The sequence below is a fragment of the Cynocephalus volans genome, chromosome 1 (assembly GCF_027409185.1).
Source record: "Cynocephalus volans isolate mCynVol1 chromosome 1, mCynVol1.pri, whole genome shotgun sequence".
In the NCBI taxonomy this organism is placed as follows: Eukaryota; Metazoa; Chordata; class Mammalia; order Dermoptera; family Cynocephalidae; genus Cynocephalus; species Cynocephalus volans.
In genome coordinates, this window is record NC_084460.1 from 301,898,166 (window position 1) to 301,922,626 (window position 24,461).

The 24,461-nt window shown below is 52.4% G+C and overlaps 1 protein-coding gene across 1 annotated transcript in view; it reads right to left on the reverse strand.

The window, feature by feature from the left end:
* The window catches only part of ANKMY1 (ankyrin repeat and MYND domain containing 1), a 58,669-nt gene that overhangs the window by 12,985 nt on the left and 21,223 nt on the right, over nt 1-24,461 (reverse strand). Inside the window, exons 8-12 of the mRNA XM_063086981.1 lie at nt 22,757-22,912; nt 17,391-17,547; nt 15,658-15,798; nt 10,613-10,720; nt 9,159-9,290 (exon numbers count right to left, since the gene is read on the reverse strand). Coding sequence (XP_062943051.1) covers nt 9,159-9,290; nt 10,613-10,720; nt 15,658-15,798; nt 17,391-17,547; nt 22,757-22,912 — 694 coding nt within the window. The remainder of the gene's footprint in view (nt 1-9,158; nt 9,291-10,612; nt 10,721-15,657; nt 15,799-17,390; nt 17,548-22,756; nt 22,913-24,461) is intronic.

Below are 24,461 nucleotides of genomic sequence, written 5' to 3' on the forward strand. Positions count from 1 at the left end.
CCTCCAGGGTGCACCTACATAGTAGCAGATACAATCCAACCAAACAGAAGGAGAGGACTCAGAAAATCAGAGAAAGGTAAAGAGAATTTTAGCAGCTTCCAGACTTGCAGTCGCTGCGTGGCATGGGAATGAATCCCCACCACTCTCATGCATCCCCCGTCAGGGGGAACCTGCTCAAGCAAAGTCTTCACGGTGCAGGACTGGCCTTCCCACCTCCGCTAGTTGCCCATCAGGGCAAGCTGCTGCTGGCCAGAAGGAGCAGCTTCTCACAGGATGAGAGGAGTTTAAGCTGTAGTTGTCTGGCAGTCACTTTAAAGAGGAAGAAAAGGGGGAAAAAAGAGACTAAAAGAGAACAAAGCATTGCCTTGACAGAATTTAGGCCGGAGACTCCAGGAGAGACTTACCAGCAGCACGGACATGGGAGCTAAATAGTCCCAGTGGCCACTTGCCTCTTGCAGCTAGAGTATTCTCTGGTGCCCAAAGCTTTCCAATTTTCACTGTGACTAAACTAGGCTCTTGGGTCCCAAAGTCATAGAAATGAACAATGCACCCAGCAGTAAAGCAAGCAACACTTTATTAAAGGAGGAGATAGACTTATGCATGGGGGTTGGCTAAAGTAAAGCTAGCCCGCCCCGATGGGAGCTGTTCAGGGTCTTTTACAGGGAAAGGAGTTAAGGGGTTCAGGCCAGCGTCACTGGACGTGGCCCATTCTGTTCTTCCTGGCTGCGTCATGGGCGCACGCTCAGTTAGGGCTTTGGTTCTTGCACCTGCTCGGAAGGTCCAAGATGGTGGTGTTCATTATCATCACCCCAGAATGGTCATTGCAGCAGTCACCTTGAAGCTTTGAGTGCGGTAATTCCTAAAGGGGTCTTAAGGTTAATCTGTAACTTAATTTTTACAATTACAGTAAACAAGCCTTGGGGAGGGGTTTTGCAACTCAGTGAATATGTTTCCCCTCTTATCTCAGTCTATTTTATCAGGGCAGGCCATGGGGTAATCATATGCCCCGGGAGTCTCATGACTGAGGAGTGGAAAAGTAACAAAGTGTCTTCCCTTGGGAAAATGGAGTCGGTTTGGTTCATGGGCCTAGCCTTACTCAGTTTCACAAGCAGAGCCATAATTCTGAGATTCACAATGATCCCCTATTCCCAAGGGAGGAATAGCAGTCATGAGGTCCCTGCGAGAATGCTCGAGTTTTATGTTTTCATTTCTGGGACAATCCTTAGAAAGATTAGCCTGAGAACACCCTGGAAGCCAGGTGACCACAGCCCGAGAGAGCTCCTATCCCAGGCCTGGTGTCCCACGTGCTCACGGTAGGGCTGCAGCCAAGAACAGCAGCCAGAGAGGACAAGGAAGGGAAAAATGGCATGTAGAAGCTGTGTGCCATAGTTGGGTTGTGTCCCCCAAAAAGACATGTTGAAGTCCTAACCCCAGGCACTGGTGAAGATGACTTATTTGGAAATAGGGTCTTTGCACATAACCAAATTAAGATGAGATCGTTAGGGTGGTCCCTTCTCCGACATGACTGTTGTCTTTATAAAAAGAGACATTTGGACACAAAGACAGACACCACTCGGGGAGAACGCCACATGAACGTGAAGGCAGAGATTGACCAAGGAACACCAGGAATTGCAGCAACCTCGGAGCTGGGAGAGAGATCTGAAGCAGATTCGTCCTCAGGGCCTCAGAAGGAACCAATTCTGCAACACTTTGATCTCAGACTTCTGCCCTCCAAGACCAAGGGACAATAAACCTGTAGTTTAAGCCACCCAGGCTGTGGTTTGTTAGGGCAGCTGCAGGAAGCTGATGTGGGTGTAAGCTCAGAGAGGAAGACCCACAGAATCAGTGAGGTTCCCCCACACATGAGCAGCTCACCGTGGCGGGGGACGGAGGCAGCCCAGGCCTTGAGCAAAAGGGTTTCTTCTGAGAGCCACCAAACCAAAACCAAACAAGGACGAGGGAAAAGAATGAAACGACAGCCAGCCACACTTAGGACCATGGTTGTAAAAACAGGATGAGGGAACAATTCACAATATCTCCCCAGCAGGGCACTGAAATCCCTACATGTCATAACCAAGCCAGGGAAGTCTCAAAAGGTTCCATGGAATCACATCCCATGAAAAAATAACAGAGAAAATTCTCCAGTAGGCTACTGAAAAGCATTTGTTAAAATTCCTAGCTAAAGCTATAAACTCTTAGAAGAAAACATAGCAGGAAAGCTTCATGACATTGGATTTGGCAATCATTTCTTGGATATAACACCAAAGCCCAGGCAACAAAAGAAAAAATAGACAAATTGGATTTCATGAAGATGAAAAACTTTTGTGCATCAAAAGACAGAGCTCTGGCTCTGTTGGAATCCTGCTGACTACACCAACTGTGGTGCTCTGGCTAATGCTGGAATCCTGCCTACATCGCCAACTGTAAAGCTACACGACCATACCAGTTGTCAGGCTCTTTTACCTGCCAGTAATCCTGCCGACTGAGCCGATTGTAAAGCTAGGGCTGGGTCTGGAGCTTACAGACCCCTCAAGCCCATTCACAGACTGGGTCACAAACCCTTCACATGCCAGGCTGGGTCACCAGACCCCACACACGCAGGTCTATGAACTAGGTAACCAGCAAACAGGTCCTTGGAAGCCATAGGTTGGAAAGTATGGCCACTTGCAGCAGTGGCTGCCCAAGGCAGTAGTCAGCCAGCCTGCTTCTTAAACTCTGAAGAACACAAGAATAGCAACAAAACTAAAAAGATACATTGGCGTACATGCGCAGTAACTCCACACACACACACACACACACGCACACGAACACACACACACACAATTTGCTTACAAAGGATGTGCTGACACACCTAACTGGACCCAAGGCGAGGGTCCTGACCAAACCATTCTATTTTCCCAACAACATTATTAGAGCAAAAGCCATAGATTGGGAGAAAATATCTGCTAGACACATATCTGATAAAGGATTAACATTCAGAATATATAGAAAACTCCTAAAACCCAATAATAACAAAAAAGAAACTGATTCAAAAATGGATAAAGGAATTGAAAAGGCATTTCTCCAAAGAGCATTGAAAAAATTCAGCATCCCTTCATGATAAAGACTCTTGACAAATTATGTATAGAAGGTGTATTAGTTCATTTTGTGTTGCTATAACAGAAATACCTGAAACTGGGTGATTTATAAAGAATAGAGGTTTATTTGGCTTACAATTCTGGGATAGCTGCATCTGGCACAGGCCTCAGGCTGCTTCTACTCATGGCAGAAAGTGGCAGGCAGCCACTGGGTACAAACAGATCACATGGAGAGAGGAAGCAAGAGAGAGAGAGAGAGAGAGAGAGAGAGAGGGAGGGAGGAAGGGAGGGAAGGAGGGAAGGAGAGAGGAAGGAGGTGCCAGGGTCCTATAAACGACCAGCCCTTGTGGGAACTAATAGAGCGAGAACTCACTCATTAATCCCCCCGCCCCCAGGGAGAGCATTAATCCGTTCATGAGGGATCCACGCCCATGACTCAGTCAGTTTCCAACACTGCCACGTTGGGGATCAGATTTCCACATGAGTTTTGGAGGGGACAACACATCCAAACTCCATCAGAAGGAAAGTATCTCAATGCAATAAAAGTCATTTACAACAAACCCACTGCTAATATCATCCTGAATGGGGAAAAGCTTTTCCCTTAAGAACAGAAACAAAACAAGGATGCCCACTCTCACCGCTGCTATTTAACAAAGTGTTAGAAGTGCTAGCCAGAGCAATCAGGTAAGAGAAAGAAATAAAGAGCATCCAGATTGGAAAAGAAAAAGTCAGTCAAACTGTCCCTGTTTGTAGATGACATGATCTTATACACAGAAAAACCTAGACTCTACCAAAAAACTCTTAGAGCTGACTAACAATTTCAGTAATGTTGCAGGATACAAAATTAACACCCAAAAATCAGTAGAATTTTTATTCTTTAGTAACAAACTAGCAGAAAAGAAAATCAAGAAAGTAAGCCAATTTACAATAGTTACCAAACAAATAAAATACCTAGAAATCAATTTAATCACAGAAATGGAAGATCTCTACAATGAGAATGATAAATCACTACTAAAAGAAATTAAAGAAGACACAAAAGGTGGAAAGACATTGCATGCTCTTGGATTGGAAGAATCAACATTGTGAAAATGTCCATACTATCCAAAGTGATCTACAGATTCAATGCAATCCCCATCAAAATACCATTGACATTCTTCACAGAAATAGAAATAATAATCCTAATATTTATATGGAACAACAAAAAACCACGAATAGCCAAAGCAATTCTGAGCAAAAAAATAAATAAATAAAGCTGGAGGCATAATACTACCTGACTTCAAATTATAGTACAAAGCTATAGTAACCAAAACAGCATGGTACTGGCATAAAAATATACACTTGGACCAGTGGAGCAGAATAGAGAATGCAGAAATTAGCCCACAGACTTACAGCCATCCGATATTTGACAAAGGCAACAAGAACATACACTAGGGAAAGGACTGCCTCTTCAATAAGTGGTGCTGGAAAGATTGGACATCCATATGCAGAAGAATGAAACTAGACCTGCACCTCTCACCAGCCACCAAAATCAACTCAAGACCTGAAACTATAAAACTACTAAAGGAAAACATAGGGAAAACACTTCAGGAAATAGGACTGGGCAAAGACTCTATGCATAAGACTCCAAAGCACAAGCAACAAAAGAAAAATAAATAAATAAATGGGATTATATCAAACTAAAAGGCTTCTGCACAGTAAAGGAAACAATCAACAGAAAATACTTGCAAACTACATATCTGACAAAGGATTAATATCAAGAATAAACAAGGAACTCAAATAACTACACAGTAAAACAACAAATAATTCAATTTAAAAATGGGCTAAGGAGCTGAGCAGACATTTTTCGAAAGAAGACATATAAATGGTCAACAGGTACTTGATAAAATGCTCAACATCACTAACCAGCAGGGAAATGCAAATCAAAACCACAATGAGATATCATCTCACCCCAGTTAGACTGGTTATAGCTGAAAAGGAAGAGAATAACAGATGCTGGCGAGGATGCGGGGAAGGGGAGCCCTTGCGCACTGTGGGTAAATTAGCACAGCCACTGTGGAAATAGTGTGGAGGTTCCTCAAACAACTGCAAATAGAGCTGCCATAAGACACAGCAATCCCACTGCTGGGTGTACACCCAAAGGAATGGAAATCATCATGTTGAAGGGACACCTGCACCCCATGTTCATCACAGCTCTATTTACAACAGCCAAGGTATGGGATCAACCTAAACATCCATCGACAGTCGACTGGACAAGGAAATGTAATATATATACACATGGAATACTACTCAGCCATAAAAAAGAATGAAATTCTGCCATTTGCAGCAACGTGGTTGAGCTTGGAGAAACTTAGGTTGAGTGAAATAAGCTCGGCACAGAGGGGAAAATACCGCATGTGCTCACTCATAACTGGGAGCTAAGAGAGAAAGAAGGAAGGAAAGAGAGACCACAGTGGTGTGCTGAACTTGCAGAGGGGAGAGCCGACCCGGGGTTGCCGGGGCGAGTAGGGAAGGAGGGAGAGGGGCACTGGGGAGAGGCTGGGTGGGGGACATGGGGAACAATGACAATTTGAGGTGGGCATGCTGATAGCATTGATGTGCTCACCACATCTTGGGCACAGGTACCGATGGTCAGCTCTGTGCCCCATGAATATGTATAATCTATAATAATAAGAAGAAAGACATTTCTCCAGAGAAGATATACAAATGGCCAATGAGCACATGAAAAGATATCTCAACATTAATCAATACAGAGATGAAATCAAAACCACCATGATACCACCTCGTAGCCATTAAGACAGCTGCTATCAAGAAACAGAAAGTAACAAGTGTTGGTGAGGATGTGGGGTAACTGGAACCCTCGTGTGCTGCTGGCGGGACTGTAAAATGGTGCAGCTACTGTGGAAAACAGTGTGGCAGCTCCTCAAAAAAGAACACAATTACCTAATGCTCCAGCAAGTCCTCTTCTGGATATACCCAAAATAATTGAAAGCAGAGCCTGGAAGAGACGTTTGCACGCCCATGTTCATAGCAGCAGTGTTCACAATAGTTAAAACATGGAAGGCACTCATATGTCCATCGACAGATGATGGGATAAGCTACATGTGTATGGGCTGGCCAGTCAGCTCGGCTGGTTAGAGCGCAGCCTTATAACGCCAAGGTCACGGGTTCAGAAAAGCAAGATGTGGTCTATACAAACAATGGGATGTTATTCAGCCTTAAAAAGAAAGGAAATTCTGACACACGCTGCAACATGGATGAAGTTCAAAAACATTATGCTGAGTTAAATAAGCCAGTCAGAGAAAGGCAAATACTGCGTGATTCTCCTTACGTGAGGTACTTGCAGGAGTCAAATTCAGAGAGACAGAAAGTAGGAGGGTGGGCGCCGGGGCTGGTGGAGGCCTGGGGAGTCAGTGTCTAATGGGGACCAAATTCCAGTTTTCCAAGATGAAAAGGTTCTGGGGATCTGCTGCAAGACAACGTGAACAGGTTTAATGCTACTCAGCTGTGTTCCTAAGATGGTTAAGATGGTAAACTTACCGTAGTTTTCTTTAAAAGGTATGAACAGCATGACCTCACTTTGGCAAAATAATTTAAAATGAAAAAAAAAAAAATTCCATAAACATCCTGATAAATACTCATGCAAGCTGCAGATGAAGGCATTCTCTTCACTTTGGTCGAGGACAGCTACCAGCAATGTGTGCAGGATGCCACAGAAACTGTCCCTCGATGCCAGGAGCAAGGCCAGGCTGCCGCTGCTCAACCTGAAACTGGCTGAGGCACCGAGGAAAAGGAGGCAGACAAAACACTGGACAGGAAGGGACGAATGTCACTATTTTTTGACAATGTACATCTCTACTTAGAAAATCCAAAAGAAGCAGTTGGAAAACTCTTAAATAACAGGAATTCAGTTTGGTGTCCAGATGCTAGTCTATTAAACAGACCACTGAACCCTGATAGAAGTAACCCTGGGAAGGGTTAGGAAAAAGAATAAATTATAGAGATACTACAGAGATAACAAGAGCACTTTTATAAGTGGCTCGTGGTACACGTATGATAGAAGTGTTTTCATCATTGTGATAATTTGATGTGATCTGTCTGCTTAAAAGGTTGAAAGCATTTATGAAAGTTGGATATTTTATCTTGTGAAATTTATTAGGTTTGTAATAGAGTTTGAACACATAAATGCAAAATCGGCATTTCACTATCAGAGGGACCAAAATACGTTTGGTCTCCATGGGTGAGTGAGCCTCAGGAGGTTTGTGGTGGGTCATGCTTCTCCGGCTGGGACGGAGACGGCCCCTGCAAGGGCAGCCTGTGCCCAGCACCAGGAGCAAAGGCCCAGAGCAGCAGCTGCATAGGAAGAGCCGGGCAGACAGTACTAAGCCTGTGCCCCAAACCCGCTGACCATGCTCACCGCCAGTGCCAGAGGCACTGGAAGGAGAGGAAGGTTTGCTTAGACACACGGTGAGACTTACAGCTGGGCAGGAGGGGGCAGCTCGGAGGATGGGTGTGTGCTGGGTGCGGTGGCCAGACAGTAAACACATCTTGACTTTCTCTGCTGTGGTGTGAGAGCCCCCTGTCCTGGGGGGATGCATGACGAAGTCATGGGGAGGGTCATGGTGTGCACAACCAGATTTGGGACGGTTTGGCCAAGGGGGAGGGCGGGGGTTGGGTGGGTAGGTAGTATGGTTAGATGCCAATAATTGGAGAATCTAGGTGAGGGAATACGGTGTCATTGTACTGTTCTTGCAACTTTTCTGTGAGTTTTTAAAACATCAGAATTAGTAAATAGATAAAAAGTAAGTAATTAGACAAATGAAGAAAAGACCCGTCAGTTGATTTCAGGTCTGGGGCAGGATTATACATGGTGTGTGTGAGTGGCCTCCATGGGTCAGAAAGCAAGGAAGGAGCCCCCAACTCAGGACCCTAACCTAATCAGAGCCCCTAAACTAGGACAAAGCATCAGGGAGCCCCCCCCCAAGCCAGGACAAGGCACCAGGGAGCCCCCCACCCTGGGCGAGGCGTTAGTGGGCCCCCCACTCCAAACGTGAGGCAGCTGCGCACTGCAGCCTCCACACAGCACGGAGCCGAGGCTCTCGCTGCCTCTGCTGTCTCTCGTGTCTCTCAGGTCCTTTCTCTCCATTCGCCCAGACTTAGAGGGACAAGAACTTGGTCATAATTCCTGGGTCGCCTGGAGCGCAGAAGGCACATCTGGAGGCACCTCCCAGGCGCCAGTGGACGCTGTGCCGGGCCCTCCACCCCGTCTCACCCTTAGCCACGTGGGAGAAGCAGGTGGCCGCACCCTCCTGTAGTGCACTTAGATAGCACAGGATCTCAGGGGGAAGGGCAGGATTTTAATGTAGGTTCTGGAAGCAGGACCTCAGGATAAAGAGTCTCGGTTCTTTCTAAGTCAGGTCAGACTTTTGAGAAGTCGAGAGTCTCCCCCTGCCCCCAACCTCATCCGCATAGCTAGTTGGGAACCAAAGCATGTCCAGGACAGAGCAGGACAAGCCTGGCCCTTGGTGTGGGTGTGGGGAGGGGCCGGCGCAGGTGGAGGGCAGAGGGCGGTGGGCGCTGCGGCAGCCCGGGCAGGAGCCAGCGCGGCTCGGCACAGAGGCGCTTCCCGGCCGCGGTCCCTCCGAAGCAAGTGCAGGGCCGGGCTGTGTGTTGAGCGTGGGAGCGGGCCTGGGGGAGCGATGTTCAGCTCAACACGGAGAAAGCAAGAGCCACGCAGCTGGACCCAGGTGACGCCTGCACCTGCCTCCACGCCGCTCTCGCTGAGACAAACCGCGGGGCCTTGGGTGTGGCCCCTTCAGTGGTCTTGCCGCTTTACACTGTTTAAGTTCTGTAAATACTAAAGGCAAGACACTATCTTGTCCTTTCTCAGCTCATCAGACCACCACAGCTTGAAGAGCGCAGCACAAGTTGACACAAAGGATCCCCCATGCACTGGGAACCAGGGCCAGACAAAGAGATCCAAGGAGGTGCCCACCACCCAGACACCCCCCGACCCCTCCACAAACCCAGCCCACCATCCGTGCCACCCACACCGGGCCTGGCCCACCCTCCACGCCCCCTCACCAGGGCTAGCTTGCTGCTGATGCTCCTCTGGTGCTCATAGGTCAGGTCACAGGCGACGCACAGGGCACTGCCCAAGCCTTTGGTCAGGGGCACGTTGGGGTCAGCTCCCTGGAACAGGAGCTCATTCACAATCTGGACACACAGACATGCTCGTTAGAGGCCACCATGTCACCTCCCCTTACAGAGAGGACATCCCCAGACCTGGGCACTCCAGGGCTAACCGCCATCTCCCTGAGGCCACCTCCTGGGCACTTTCCATGGACCCATCCACAGGTAGCACCTGCCTCCCTGAGGGCATGGCCACCCATGGTGGAGCCACGTGAACGGCTTGCAGGGCCAAGGAGGAGCTGGAGCGCCACCCAGGTGGCCTGGCTCCGGCACTCTGAGCACTGCCCAGATGTGGAAGCTGTGAAGTGGTCCTGGCTCCTGTCCTGTCTTCCAGCCCGGGGCAGAGTGATCCTGGGGGCAGGTCCCCCCAGCACGGGATCAGGAGCACGTCCTGTCTGGTCCCTTCCATTGCTCCTTCCTGAGATGTCTGCCTCTGTCCCCGGGCACCTGGGATCACTGTGATCACTTGACCCAACACAGACCGAGGCACATCTGACTTCTTTCTGGCTGTGTCCCGAGCCGCGAGCACAGGTGCTGCCCCGGAAGCCAGGAGCAAGAGCAGTGCGGCCGGATGCAAGTCCCCGGTGTTTGGCTCTAAGAGCTCCTGCCCCTCAGAACAAAGCTCTCTTCTGAGCAGGGGCCTCACTCGACTTGTAGGATAAATGATTCCATGCATGAGCGAAGGAAGGAGGGAGAAGAGAGGCTGACCCATCGGGAGGACGACCCGCGCGTCACCCCACATCCGTCGTGCCCTCAGCTTCTGCAGGCCTCTGCTGAAACGTCACTCACCAGAGAAGCCCTCCCTGCCATCCTGCCAAAGTGGCCTACCCACCCATCACTCTGCACCCCTCACCAAGCTCTAGTTCCATCATAACACTTATTATTATCACCTGCAACTGTGTTACACACTAGCTTATGGTCTGGCTCCCCCAACTAAAATGTGCATCCTTGACAGCAGGGACTTTGTTTTATTCAACACCTAGTGCCCAGCACAGTGCGTGCCTAGCACGGTGCCTGCCTGGCATACGGTGCATGCTCAATGAATAACAGTAAATGGAAGGATGGAGAAAGGTGTGGATGGGGAGGTGGGGGTGGGGGGGGGGTGGGAGGGTGGGGAGGGTGGAGGGAGGGGTGGGGGGTGGGAGGGTGGGGAGGGTGGAGGGAGGGGTGGGGGGTGGGAGGGTGGGGAGGGTGGGGGAGGGGTGGGGGTGGAGGGGGTGGGGGTGGGGGAGGGGTGGGGGGTGGGAGTGGGTGGGTGGATGGGTGGAGCGGACAGCATCCAATCCCAGTGGGTGACCGTGGTAGGGCAGTGGAGGCAGAGTGTCCCCGGCACCCAGTGTGCTCACCAGGTCGTTCCCGCTGGCGATGGACAGGGAGAGTGGGGTGTGGCCACTCCACAGCGTGTTGGGGTCCGCTCTGTGGGAGAGCAGGAGCCGCACTATGTCCCGGGCACACTGGGGGGAGAACGGCAGAAGCAGGACAGGTGAGAACGGCTGCTCCACTCCTGAGCAGCTCCTGACAGTCATCGTTAATGTAAATGCCACAAAGTCCATTAGCCACTCAGCTGCCACTTCCTCGTACCAGCCCCTTGCCTGGCACAGGGAAAGGCTCTAAGTTTTGTGGGATGGAGGGAAAGGCGGGTGGCAGATGGCTGTGTCCTCAAACTGAGATGATGTCTAAACATTCACCACTGCCACGTGGAAAAGAGGAAGGACACTGATGCCTTGATTTACTCGACTTAACCTTGTTTTCAGAGGACAGGGGACAGCCAGGAGCGTGTGAGCACGGCAACAGGGCCTGGAGGGAGGGACACCTCCTTCCCCAGGGCTCGGTGACCAAACAGGACGCCTGAGCGTGAAAGAATCCCGCGCTGGGCAGGCGGGGGCACTTGCCCGCTCCACTCCCCACCCGCCTCCCCAGGGAAGCCTCTCTCTTTCATTTTTGCTCAGAAACAGGCAACATTCTCGCTCGCACGGAGGAACCGCCCACCCTGCAACCCACAGCTTCTCCCTGCTCTTCCTCGTCCTCTCCCCAGAAGTGTCCGGGGACAGTTGCCCCCTACAGCTGCTATCTCCCCAGTGCAAGGACAGCTGCGGTCTCGCCCCCACACTGAGCTTCCTGCCGAGACTGCTCCCCGTCTGGGTGTGGCAGACCCCATGGGCCCTCCATGCCCACTGCCCTTCCCCGCAGCCTCACGGGGAGCCTGAGGTGCCAGTCCAGGTCTGCTGAGGGGCTCCTAGGAAAGCGTCCCCTCCTTCTTGCTGTCCCTGCTGGGATGCAGACGTGATGGCTGGACTGCTGCAGCCCTCGCCCTCAACACTGGGATTTCACCTGGTAATCTGTCCTTGGTCTGACATCAGTGTCACATTAGTGTTTCCTAAGTTTGTTTCTCCATGACTTTTCTAAGTCTGTAATCAGTAAGGAGGACACAGCCTGTGAGTGGAAGGGCTGTGGTCAAAGCCCAGGACTTGTACTCACTGGCCAGGGGCCTCGGCCCACCTACCTCGCTGTCCCCATTCCTAACATGGGTTCATGGCACCCCCAGGTAGTTCTGTTCAGAGTGGTGGACCAGGCCCCAAGGAGACCCCAGGGGACCTGCTCCTCCACCTCTGCCCTCCGAGGAGGCTTTGGCCAGACGGGGACGTTCTGAAGCAGGGAGGCCTGCTGGTGCCCCACACCTCCCCGCTCCCAGCATCGCCCACACGCCCACTGCCATAGACACAGAAACTCCCTCAAAAAGTTCCCCACACTTGTGTGTCAGGACCATACACGTCATCACTCCATGTGGTGGCAAACTGCCCTTGCCACAGGCCTGGGAGCTGGTCATTATTTTCATTTATAGGTGGGTAAACTGAGGTATGGCTTGCTCTATGCTCTGTAGCTAATCACCCTGGGCTGTCCTGGCCACTACATGGCAAAGCTGAGACCTGGCTTCCCAGTTTTCTCCACACTCTCTGAGTGGTTCCACGTTGCTGAGAATGAACCCCCAAGGCAGGGGGAGGCAGCAGCTGTGGACACACCCCAGGCTCTGGAAGACGGGACCAGCCCTGGGGTGCAGAGCTGGAAACAGCATGGTGCTGTGGGGAGGGAGCCAGCAGCACAGGACAGTCACAGCCCAGGCCAGAGGCTCCCAATGTGTCTGACCATGTCCTGTAGTAAAAAATTGATGTCACACTGTGACCCAGGCCCCATACCTGTGAGTATGTAGGCACACATGTGAGTGTCTATAAACAAGGTGATGGACTTTGGGTGTGTTGTCCCCTCCAAGACTCATGTGGAAATCTGATCTCCAACGTGGCAGTGCTGGAAACTGATTGAGTCATGGGGGCGGATCCCTCATGAATGGGTTAATGCTCTCCCTGGGGAGGGGGGAGTAATGAGTGAGTTCTCGCTCTATTAGTTCCCGCGAGAGCTCGTTGTTTATAGGACCCTGGCACCTCCCCTCTCTCTCTCTCTCTTGCTTCCTCTCACCATGTGATCTGCTTGTACCTGCCGGCTCCCTGCCACTTTCCACCATGAGTAGAAGCAGCCTGAGGCCTGTGCCAGACGCAGCTGTCCCAGAATCATAAGCCAAATAAACCTCTGTTCTTTATACATTACCCAGTCTCAGGTATTTCTGTTATAGCAACACAAAATAGACTAATACAGAAAATTGGTACCGAGGAGTGGGGTGTTGCCATACAGATACCTGAAAATGTGGAAGCAGCTTTGGAACTGGGTAATGGGCAAAGGTTGGAGGAGTTTGGAGGACTTAGAAGAAGAGACAAGGACGAGGGAAAGTTTGGAATGTCTTAGAGACTTATGTGGTGGTGAGCAGAATGCTGATAGAAAAGTGGACAGTAAAGGCCATGCGGATGATGAGGTCTCAGATAGACATGAGGAACTTACTGGGAATTGGACAAAAGATCACCCTTGCTACACCATAGCAAGGAACCTGGCTGCATTGTGTCCATGCCCTTGGACTTTGTGGAAGGTGGGACTTAAGAGTTGTGAACCAGAGCATTTGGCCAAAGAAATTTCTAAGCAACAAAGCATTAAGGAAGCTGCATGGTTGCTTTTAAGTGCCTATGCTGAGTTATGGTGGCAAAATCATGATGTAAAGCCAGAATTTAAAAGGGAAGCAGAGCGTAAAGATTTGGAAAATTTGCAGCCTGGCCATGTGGTAAAGAAGCCGAGAGCAGGCGAACAATGCAAGAGTGAAGCAGATAAACTGGTTGCCAAAGACATTATCTTGGCAGTGAGGCAGCCAGATGCTAATAGCGGAGAAAATGAGAGGAAAGCTCTGCAGGCATTTGAGAAGTCTGGAAGGGTGCCCCACCCATCACAGGCCCTGAGGCCTAGAAGGACTGAGTTATCCTGGAGGAAAGACCTGGGGCTCAGCTGCCCTCGGGAACCTTCTCCCTGCATCCCAGCTGCACCAGCCCTGGAGAGCAGAAGCCTGAAACCTCAGTAGTGTCCACGTTGTGTTAAGTCTGCAGGCCAGCAGGACATGTGAGCAGTAGAGGCATAGCAGCCTCCACCCAGATTCCAGAGGATGTATGGAAAAACCTGGGGACCCAGGCAGAGACCTGACACAGGGGCAGAGTCACTGCAGAGGTCATCTACTAGAGCAACGCTGAGCAGGAATGTGGGGTCGGAGCCCCCACAGCCAGCCCCCACCAGGGAAATGTCTAGTAGAGCCAATGCAGCAGGGCTGCCGCCAGGACCCCAGAACTCCAGGGCCACTGGTAACATGCAACACAGGCCTGGAAAAGCTCACTGGGCTGTGCCTGGCAGAGCTGTGGGAACAAGGCTGCCTGATGCTTTGGGGTCCCAGATGCCCAATTGTGCCCAGGATGCAGGACGATTCAAAGAAAATTATTTTGGAGCTTTAAGACAGAATGTCTGCCCTGCTGGGTTTCAGACTTGTTTGGGGCCTGTTTTTCCTTTCCTCTGGCCTATTCCTTCCTTTTAGAATGGGAACGTGTATCCAATGTCTGTTCCACCATTGTATCTTGTCAGTAAATAAATTTGATTTTGACTTTTACAGGTTCACAGTTGGAAGGACTTTTGCTTTTGGTCTCAGATGGGACTTTGGACTTTTAAGTTGGTGCTGGAGCAAGCTAAGACTTTTGGGACTGTTGGGATAGAATGATTGTATTTTGTATGTGAGAGTGACATGAGTTTTGGGGGCCAGGGGTGGAACGATGGAGTTTGGATGTGTTGCCCCCTCCAAAACTCATGTGGAAATTTGATCTCCAATGTGGCGGTGCTGGAAACTGATTGAGTCATGGGGGCGGATCCCTCATGAATGGATTAATGCTCTCCTCGGGGGAGGGGGGACTAATGAGTGAGTTCTTGCTCTATTAGTTCCCGCAAGAGCTGGTTGTTTAAAGGACCCTGGCACCTCCTCTCTCTCTCTCTCTCTCTCTCTTGCTTCCTCTCAGCATGTGATCTGCTGGTACCTGCCAGCTCCCTGCTGCTTTTCTGCCACGAGTAGAAGAAGCCTGAGGCTTGTGCCAGATGCAGCTGTCCCAGAATCATAAGCCAAATAAACCTCTTTCCTTTATAAATTACCCAGTCTCAGGTATTCTGTTATAGCAACACAAAATGGACTAATACATAAGGTCTGGAACAACATGCCAATACATGTTATGAACAATGCCCTCTGACACTTTCTATTCTATTTTAACCTATTGTATTCTAGGCCATCACTGAAAATCCTGGATGTGATACATTCCATTGATTCTAAACTAAGAGAGGGTGACTTGCAGTTTGAGAACCACTGGCCTGGACCACAGCAGCCAGGACCCCTGTGGGGAGGGGCCAATATGCCACAGGCACCCATCCTCCACCAGGCTGCTGACTGCCTGTCTGGAGCCAATACACACACACACACACACACACACACACACACACACACACAGACACACACACACATCCACATGTGCATCACCCGGGCATACACACACTTCAACACCCATGCACATGTACAAACACAGAGTACAAGCTCATACACAGATGTGCTCGCATGCATAAGGCATGTACACACCTACACACACACAGCACACACTTGCACACATGCACATACACACGAAGTGCACACTTATGCAATGCAGATACACTTGTGCACACACTGCACACTTGTGCAATGCAGGTACACGTGCGTGCACACTGCACACTTGTGCACATGCAGGCACACGTGCACACACACAGCACATTCATGCAGTACACATACATGTGCGTGCACCCAGTTCTTCCCTGGCCCGCAGCAGCTCTGACACAGGAATCCCCTGAGACACTGAGGCTTTCAGCATGAGTACATCCGCGCCCTGTGGGTGCGTGGCCCTGAACAGCAGCCCTCGCTGCCAGGAGCCCCTGCCACCCCTGGCCAGGGCCCAGTGATGCTCACCTTGTTGTTGTCCTGGCGCTCGCATGCCACGTGCAGAGCCGTCCTGCCCCCCTCCTCTGGGGGTGACATGTGCGTGCTGTAGTAGGCTCTAGGTGGGCCTGGCTCGTTGCTGAGCTTCAGGCTGGAGGGCGGGAGGTCCAGCTATGGGTAGACAGAGCACTCCAGTACTGGCCCCGAGCCTCCCACAAGTCCTCCAAGTACCCACAATGTGCAGGCCAGGGCAGGCCCCAGGCCCACAAAACAGCAATGGCAGCCAGCTACCTCCCCAGACCATGGGGCTAGAGTGTCACCCACAAAGCCCTCTTGAATGCCAAAGCCTGGCCCCCATGTGCCTGTCCCTGAGCCCCCATGAAAGCCACAGGGATCAGAGCCATTCTGTGCCCTCCCTTCTCAGTGCCCACACATGTACAGGTGCCCCACAGTTTATGCCATGTGCTGGGGCTGTACGAGGTTCTACGGGCACAGGAGGAAGAGGAAAGATCCCGACCTCAAGGGGCTTGGCCTCTTGCAGAAGAAGCAGGATGTGGCCCGATGGCCCATGCTGGAGGTCTTTCAGAGTTTGGAAGGGCCAGGAAGCCTCCATGGTGGAGGGGCTTTAGAGCTGGCCTTGTGGAGGAAGCCACAGCACAGTGTGAATGAGGGACACAGTCCCTGCCGGCCACCCTGCTCCTGGCTTCCTGCTGTGCCACACCCATTCCCCAAGTGTTGCCCACCCTGTCAGGAGGCCTTGGAAGGATGCTACCCAAGACCCACCTCTGGCCTTCCAGAGGGTGCCACAGCGTCACCCCAGGGATGCCCCGCCCTGGGCAGCCAGGCCTATAATGCCCTGCTCTCTCCATCACAGCACCTGGTAGGCAGGTGTCAGTCAGCCCAGCTGGCCTGCAGCCTGGGAGCTCTGGGGTCCTTGCAGTGCCACTGTCCCTGGGTCTTCAGAGCCCTGGGCAGTGCCTGCCACATTATCTGTATGAACACAGTGCTTACTGATAGAAGGGAGCCAAGCCCAGCCAGCAGCCTCTCCCCAAGGACAGAAAACTGCACGTGATACAGGGCAAGGGTGGAGCAAGCGTCCCGACAGCCCTCCCAGCCCAGGCACTTCTGGGTAAGAAAGTGGAGTTCAGAGCCTGTTCAGGGAACTGGGCATCGAGGTGCCAGAAACAAGCACCCCAGCCGTGGCCCTGCTCAGGACCCTGCCTTCTCAGAGAGAAGCCAAGGGGGCCAAGTGGGGACTGCAGGAAACCAGCCCCCATCTGCAGAGGGATGGCTGGGAGGCAGGGCAGGATAGTGGGCACCCAGGCAGGCGCACTGCCCAGTAGGGCAGGAGGGCTTCCGCTGGAGGAGGCCAGCCTGGGGACATGTTGGAAATGGTCTCCATCTGTCCACAAGGATGGGTCTTCTGGAGGTGTGAGATCGAGTTACCTGCAAGACTTCCTCATGGGGGTCCCACTACCCCCAGCAAGGATGCTTCACGGTCTGCTGAACTGCCTAACAAACAGGCTCTTAACTCACTTGTTTTGGCCTCTGACCTCAAGACAAACCTGGGGGCTACATTCTCATCTGGGCTGGCTGTGCTAGCGCCAGATCTGCATGTCCCCAACCCCTACTCCAGAGGGGCCTGACAGGCTCAGCTGAGGAGTGCCGCCCAAGTGAGTCCATCCCGGGACCCTCGCCACAGGTCCAGGAGGACTCCTCCACCCACCATGTCCCATTCCCTCCACCTGTCACAGGTGGCGTACCTTGCTGGGCTTATACACATCGTCCTGGTCAGCTGCCTTGGAGTCGACGTCGCTGATGGCATGGAGCAGCAGCTCCATGATCTGGACACCCTCCTCCCCGGGAAGGGCGGCCGCAATGTGGAGGGGGGTCAGTGCTCCCAGCTGTGGAGGAAACGCGGCCAGGGTGAGGCCCCAGGGGCACCCTGCATGCTAGGGACGAGAGGACAGCCCCTTTACCCCACTGCTGTCATCCTCACCAGCCCCACAAGTGCAGGACAGCAAGGTCCAGGGAGGCAGAGGCATACAAGGGCCCCACATGATAAGCAAATGGACCAAGAGCTCTCTGCACGCTGCACAGTCCATGGGCCTCTGTCCACCGGGACCACAGACATGGGTGCTGGCCCTGAATCAACTCAGTTTAAATTGCCTATGCCTTCCTCTACGAGAAGCTCCTCCTGTCCCTGCCAGACCCTGGCTCAGATGCCCGCACACTGACAGCCATGAAGCTCTTCATCTGCCCACCCTGTACCCATGGCATGCCCATAGTCACTTTCCTGAACTCTGGCAACACAGAGGTGGCCAGAAGGGACCCAGCCCACAGAGGAGCTCTGCCGGCCCAAGAGCAAAGCCTGGACCCAGACCGGAGGAAGCGCCCCCCAGCCTCCCCCCCAGCCCAGGCCCTCAGAGCATGACCTCATTCAAAGAGGAAGGCACCCTCCGAGAAAAGCCCCCAGGAGGGTCCTCTGAGGGTGGGATGGCAGAAAGAGCTAACCCGCAGGAGGGCCCAGAGGAACTCGGTGAAAGCAGCTGATGGCGCCCCTGCCCGGGAGCCAGGGAGACAGCGATGGTGTCCACAGCAGAGCGCAGGGCAGGCTCCATGCAGCTGCTGACCCCCAGGAGGAGCAGGAGTCTCCCAGCTCGACAGTGGCCCCACAGAGCCCAACACCCACAGCCGCGTGAGGCTGTGGCCGACAGCTCCAGCATCAGGAGGAGGTCCACAGGCAGCAGAAACACAGCCGAGCTCAAAGCCGGGAACCACCAGTGCAGGAGGCAGCACCGTGAGACGGCAACTGACACGCGAGGGCCCGAAACCAAGTGAGCGGAGCACACGCGGCACAGGGCTTGACGGCAGCTGCAGCCAGTGTCACCACACAGCTCAGGAGCGCGGCGCCCCTGCCGAGGCCTGTCCTCACCTAAGACCCGACATCACACAATGGCGAGCTAAGCAGGGGACAGACTCTGTGGAAGAGGGAATGGTGCGAAGACTGGGCTGAGGAGATTTCCCAAAACAGAGCAGCAACACAAAGAAATGGAAAACATACTCCAAAAACAAAAAAATCAGGAGGCCTATAAGGGAGATGCAGGATTCTAGCATCTGTCAGGTAGGAGCACTGGAAGGATGGCAGAGAAAAGATGGTGGGGAGAGGGACCAGGGGAACCCTGCACTGCAGCTCCACAGCCTGGACCCGGGCTCACTCTAGCGCTGAGCAAGACTGAGCACGGGAGACGCAACCAGGCGAGCAGCGCACTTCCCGCTGAGTCCTGGGGTGCAGGAAGACAGGGAAGCCATACTTCCAAAGTTCTAAGGGAAAGCACTTCTGAGCTCCGGGTTCTGAGTCCAATACTCATGTCACCTTTGTCTCAGCAAAGATGCAAACAGAGTCAAATATCTACCAACCAGGACCAGGTGAGTGAGTCACTGCCCACACCTAAGGAAACACAGGCAGCTGCAAAAAAAGAAAAAAAAGAACAAGACTGTCCAGGTACTGGGACTAAAGGTGCCCAAGACATACGGCCATGTAGAAAAGAGCCAGGGGCAGAGAGCATGAGAGACACGCACCACGGGAGCCCCGGGGCAGCGGGGAGCAGGGAGCAGCCTTTGCTCGGCAGGATGAGATCCCCTCTGTGAGTTGGCCATCCTGAAGCTCAAGATGTGGGACTTTTCAACTCTGGTGCAAATTCATCTATCAGCACAACCTCCTGTGAGCTGCATGAGGCTGTCTTTAGCTCTTATTTTTCCTAGTTTGCACAAATATTCTTATACTTCCCGGCAGAAGCAGGGGTATCACAGTACAACACCTGGATGACCTCACGATGGTCTGAATGTGTCCCCTCCAAAACTCAGGTGTTGAAACCTAATGGCCAGAGTAACAGGATTACTTGCAGCAACAGGAGTACTCATAGATGGCTGTCAGAGTATGAAACGGTGCACTTACTTCAGACGACAGTCTAGTTTCTTACATAACCATACGATACACCAATTGTGTTTCCAGGTATTTACCCAAAAGAAATGAAAACTTGTGTCTGTACAAATACTTATACACGATCTCTCATAGCAACATTATTAATAACTGCCCCAAACTGAACACTGTCCAATGTCTATCAACAGGTATGTGAATGATGGGTTACCACTCAGGAATAACAAGAAATGAATCATTAATACACGCGGTAATGGGGGAAACTTGCACAGACTGAGCTCAGTGAAGGAAGCTGGTCACAGAGCTGTACATGCCACATGCTCTGTTCACATGTGGTTTTCAGAGCAGGCAAAACTAATGTACAGTGACAGGATGCAGACCAGTGGTTGTCTAAAGCAGGAGAAGTGTGTGTGTGGGGGGGGAGCCGGGTAAGATTGACTGCAAAGGGCAAGAGGAAATTTCTAGAGTGCTGGAAACATCCTATATCTTGATTGTGCTGGTGGTTACATGGGCAGATGCATTTGTCAAAAGTCCTTAACCTGTATACTTGAGAAATGAGAAATTTCCGAATGTAAGTTATACCTCAATATCAAAAAATTTTTTTAAAGAACAAAAAAACCAAAGAGGTGGGACTTTACGAGGTGACTGGGCCATGAGGCTGCTCTCTTGAGAGCAGGATTCGGGCCCCAACAAAAGAGCTTCATGCAGTCTTTGGCCAGTTTGCCCTTCACCTTCCAGCATGTGAGGACGCAGCACTCGTCCCTGAGGATGCAGTTCTCACCAACAGCAAACCCGCCAGTGCCTTGACCTCAGACTTCCCAGCCTCCAGAACTGAGAGCAGTAAGCTTCCTTCTTTGTAAGTCACCCAGTCTCAGGCTATTTTGTTACAGCAGCACAAGGGACTGAGACAGACCTTCAGAAACCTTATCATCTGAATGCTGAAGCAGACTCCAAGGTGGCTGCCCCTACCAAGGCAGGGTGGGCAGTGCCCAGGCCTGCAGCTCCCCCACCTCAAACCCCTGTGTCTCTGCTCCTTAATGGTGCTCTCCCTGGCCCGGAGGCTTCTCAGCCTGGGCTCGGGGCAGCCCGGAAGGACGGGAGTTTGACACAGGGGCAATGCTCCGCTATAAGGGACGGGCAGCAGGGCAGGGGCTATGGCTGCCTCTCTCCCGGCCGTCCTCATTCGCACTTCCCGGTGTCGCCCCCCACGTAAACATCTGTCCTATGTCGTGTCTCAGAATCTGTGTTTAGGGTCCCAGGACAAGGCAACGCCCCGGCATTTCAGGTGAGGGGGATGCACGCTGGGAGGATGCTCCAAAGCCTGCGTGCAACCCCAGCCGGCCATGCACGGGGCCTGAGGGACAGGCAGAGGCACAGGCAGGAGCAGGCGATGTCACCTGGCTCATCTACAGGCATTCCTTTCTGCACCTGCCCAGACATTTTAATTAGAAAGACTGCTGTGTGAGCAATGAACGTGTGAACAATGCGCTCCTGATCAGAGCTGAGCAGACAGATGGGGGTGCACAAGGGAGCGGGGCCTGACCAACTTCGAAGGCTGCGCCCGTGGCCAGTTCCAAACACGGAGACTGATCGTGAACCCAAAAAGCTACAACAGAAGTATCCTGGGTCTTAAACCAAAAATTCTATTTTTCAGCAGAAACTTAGAAGAAGATAAACTGATAGACTGGAAATAAACTGCCTGACAAAGGGGCCTGGAAGCCAAACACTGCAGCACTAGACGCGGCTGAGCCCTGGCCACTCAAGCTGGCACCGGGCAGGAACGGCCAGCTCTCGCTGTCAGCACCTCCGAATGGAGAAAAGACGAGTGTACACACGGTCAGGGAGGAGCAACGGGACGCCGCCAGTAAACGCAACAACCAGCTGGCCTGACAGCCCATCAGCAGTGTGCGTGGGGCCCTGCTCTGGGGCTGCCCAGGAGTCGGATTCTGTCACCCGTCTGCACTTTTTATCACCACTGTCAAACTGTCGGCGTCGTTTCCTGCATGTGGACTGGTGGACATACCGAATAGGTGGTTCTCTGAGAGCCTCTGCCTGGATCTGCAGTTGGAGAACGACTGTGTGGCCCTTCCAGACACGAAGGCAGAGAACTATGGTCAGAGTGTGGCAGAGGATGAAACTCATGTCACGTGTTAACAGGAATGAAAGATGTCATGGTGAGTCCACGCTTGCTGACACGCATCCACTCTTGCCCGTCCCCAGGGCAAGGACCCCAGGGCTGACAGGAGCTCTGCGTGACCCTGGCCACACCCCAGACACTTTTCCTTGGAAAGGAAAAGGAGCCTGAGTACCTGTGCCCAAGGAACGTGCTTCCAGAAGCTGTGGCGTGGGGAGGGCTGGAGGGACCCGGGGCCAGGCTAGCGGGTGCCCCTGCCCAGGCGAACAGCATATAAAAAGGAGAGTAGTTCAGGCCCGAGTCCACGATGACACTCAGCAAAGACATCCAACGTTCCTCTCTCTTTAAAGAACTAGCACTGCACTCGGGGGGCTCAAGTCAACCTATTCAAGAGTAAAATGCTCTTACAAACTCGTTTGCTAAAAGAGGGTGCACCCTCAGAGAGCGAAGAAGCTGTCCCCTGCAAACGCTGCCCCATCCTCTGGGACAGGCCCCAGCCTCCATCCGCCTGCAAGGCCTGGGCTCACACATTCTTTAAAAGGAAGTATAAAATCAGATACACGTGTTTCCCCTTTAAAACAGGAAAGCTGTGTTTTTTTCTCAACTAAATATTTTGCTGGCTGGGCTGTAGATAGAATCTCAATGCCAAATGTGTCTCTCTCTCTGTGAAGTGACACCCGGGTGAAAGGGCACGAGCCAGGCCCTCTTCCTCCTAAATAAAAGTCTCCCCTTGACGAGTTTTCTTCAGGGAGCGCTTATCCCTAAGTGTGTTTCAAACTCTGGGAAACACCTTGAAATCGTGTGAAAAATAACCCCACTCGAAACTGCATCTGGTGACGTCAGTAAAACAGCAGGCAGTTGGACTTCCTCCTTCTGCTGTCACCAACGCTTCCCAAACCAGGCGGCCACCTGCCATGTGGGCCAGCCCCCTGCTGTTTGCCTCAGAGTTTTGCCTGCTTTTCTGGCCTCGAAGGCCCCACGCCTGGGAGCCGCCTTTGTCCCCACACCCACCCCGCTCCCGCCAGCAGCCCACTCCTACCTCGGTGGGGAGCTGGATGTCGGTCCTGGCCCTGTTCTCCAGCAGAAGCTTCACCCCATCCACATCCCCAGCCTTAACAGCCAGGAACAGGACCTGCATGGGCACGCAGCACAGGTTGGGGTCGGCACCTCGGCGCAGCAGCAGCTTGATGGTCAGCCACCTGTTTCTCTGCCTGGAAGCATCAGTGCGACAGTCATGGGTCAGAGGGACATCATGGGCACTGCCAACACCGGCTGCTGGACGTTGTCCCAACAGGCAGGGCAGCAATCCATGGGCAGAGGATGCCCTGAGAGGTGTGCTGACCTCATGAACACCCTGAGCCCCAACATTCACAGCCTTTCCTGTGACACTCTTGGTCACCCTTCCAAGGCCACTGGTGCCTGCCCTGAGAGGCACCACAATGTGCCTGTCACCAAATAATCCCTGTCTAGGGCCAGCTCAGCTATGGCAAACCCAACCATGGCCAAACCATGGCCTGGCTGGGCTTCAGACCTGAGTGGGTCACTTAGCCTTGCTGCGGTCACCTGTGAAATGAGGGTCCATGGTAGGACCACCTATCCCTCCTGGGATGGCCATGAGACAATCACATAGTGTGCCTAGTCCCACATCTGGCAAGAAGTTGTACTGTGTACCCCACATGCCACACCACATGTGCACCACGTACACACCACACACACTGCATACATACAGGCACACAAATGCATGTACACAGGCACACACCACCCACATGTGTGCAGACACCACACACACAGGCACATACACCACACACGCATGCACATAAACAGGCATACACCACATACACGTGCACACACAGCACACACAGGCACACACTACACACATGCGCGCATACAGGCACACACATGTACATGCACACACACGGGCACACACACCACACGTACACGCACACATACACATAGGCAGGCGCACCACATACGTGCACACACAGGCACACACACACACATGCACACACAGGCACACGCACTTCTTACAAGGAGCACAGAGTGGAGGACGGGCTGGCACCTGTGGGGAAGCTGAGTAAGACGAGGGACTCTGGAGCAGCTCAGGCTGGGTGGCTGGGGTCGGCAGGCCTGCTGCGCGGAGTGAGAAGGGAAAGGGAGGAGCAGAGTGGGCTGTGGGTGAGGAGCTGAGCAAGAAGGGCAGGTGCAGGGTGTCACCAGCCCCGCGGGACCCACAGCCAGCACAGAACCGGACAGGGAGTAAAGCAAAGCAGTGGAGACTAGATCAGTCTAGAGCAGCGGTTCTCAAACTCCCTGGTCTCAGGACCCCCTTTATACTCTTAAAATTCTTTAGGGACACAAAGAGATTTGTTTATCTGGGTTCTATCTATCAACACCAACTGTGTTACAAACTACAACAGAGCAATATTGAAAAAGTTTGCCAATTCATTTAAAAACTAACAATACCAAAATAAAAACAATTAGTGAGAAGGTGGCGTTGTTTGACAGGTCTGCAAATCTCTTTCCTGTGTAGCTTAACAGAAGTCAGCTGGACACCCACGTCCACTCCTGTGCTCAGTCTGCTGCAATGCAATGTCTGAAGTGAACAGAGAACACCCAGCTTCCCGCGCATACAGTGGGCGCTCTGCACCCGTGGGTTCTGCACCCGTGGATTCAACCAACCACGGGCAGCAAATATTCAGAAAACTCTGCAGCTGGCTGGTCAGCTCTGCTGGTTAGAGTGCAGCCTTATAACCCCAAGGT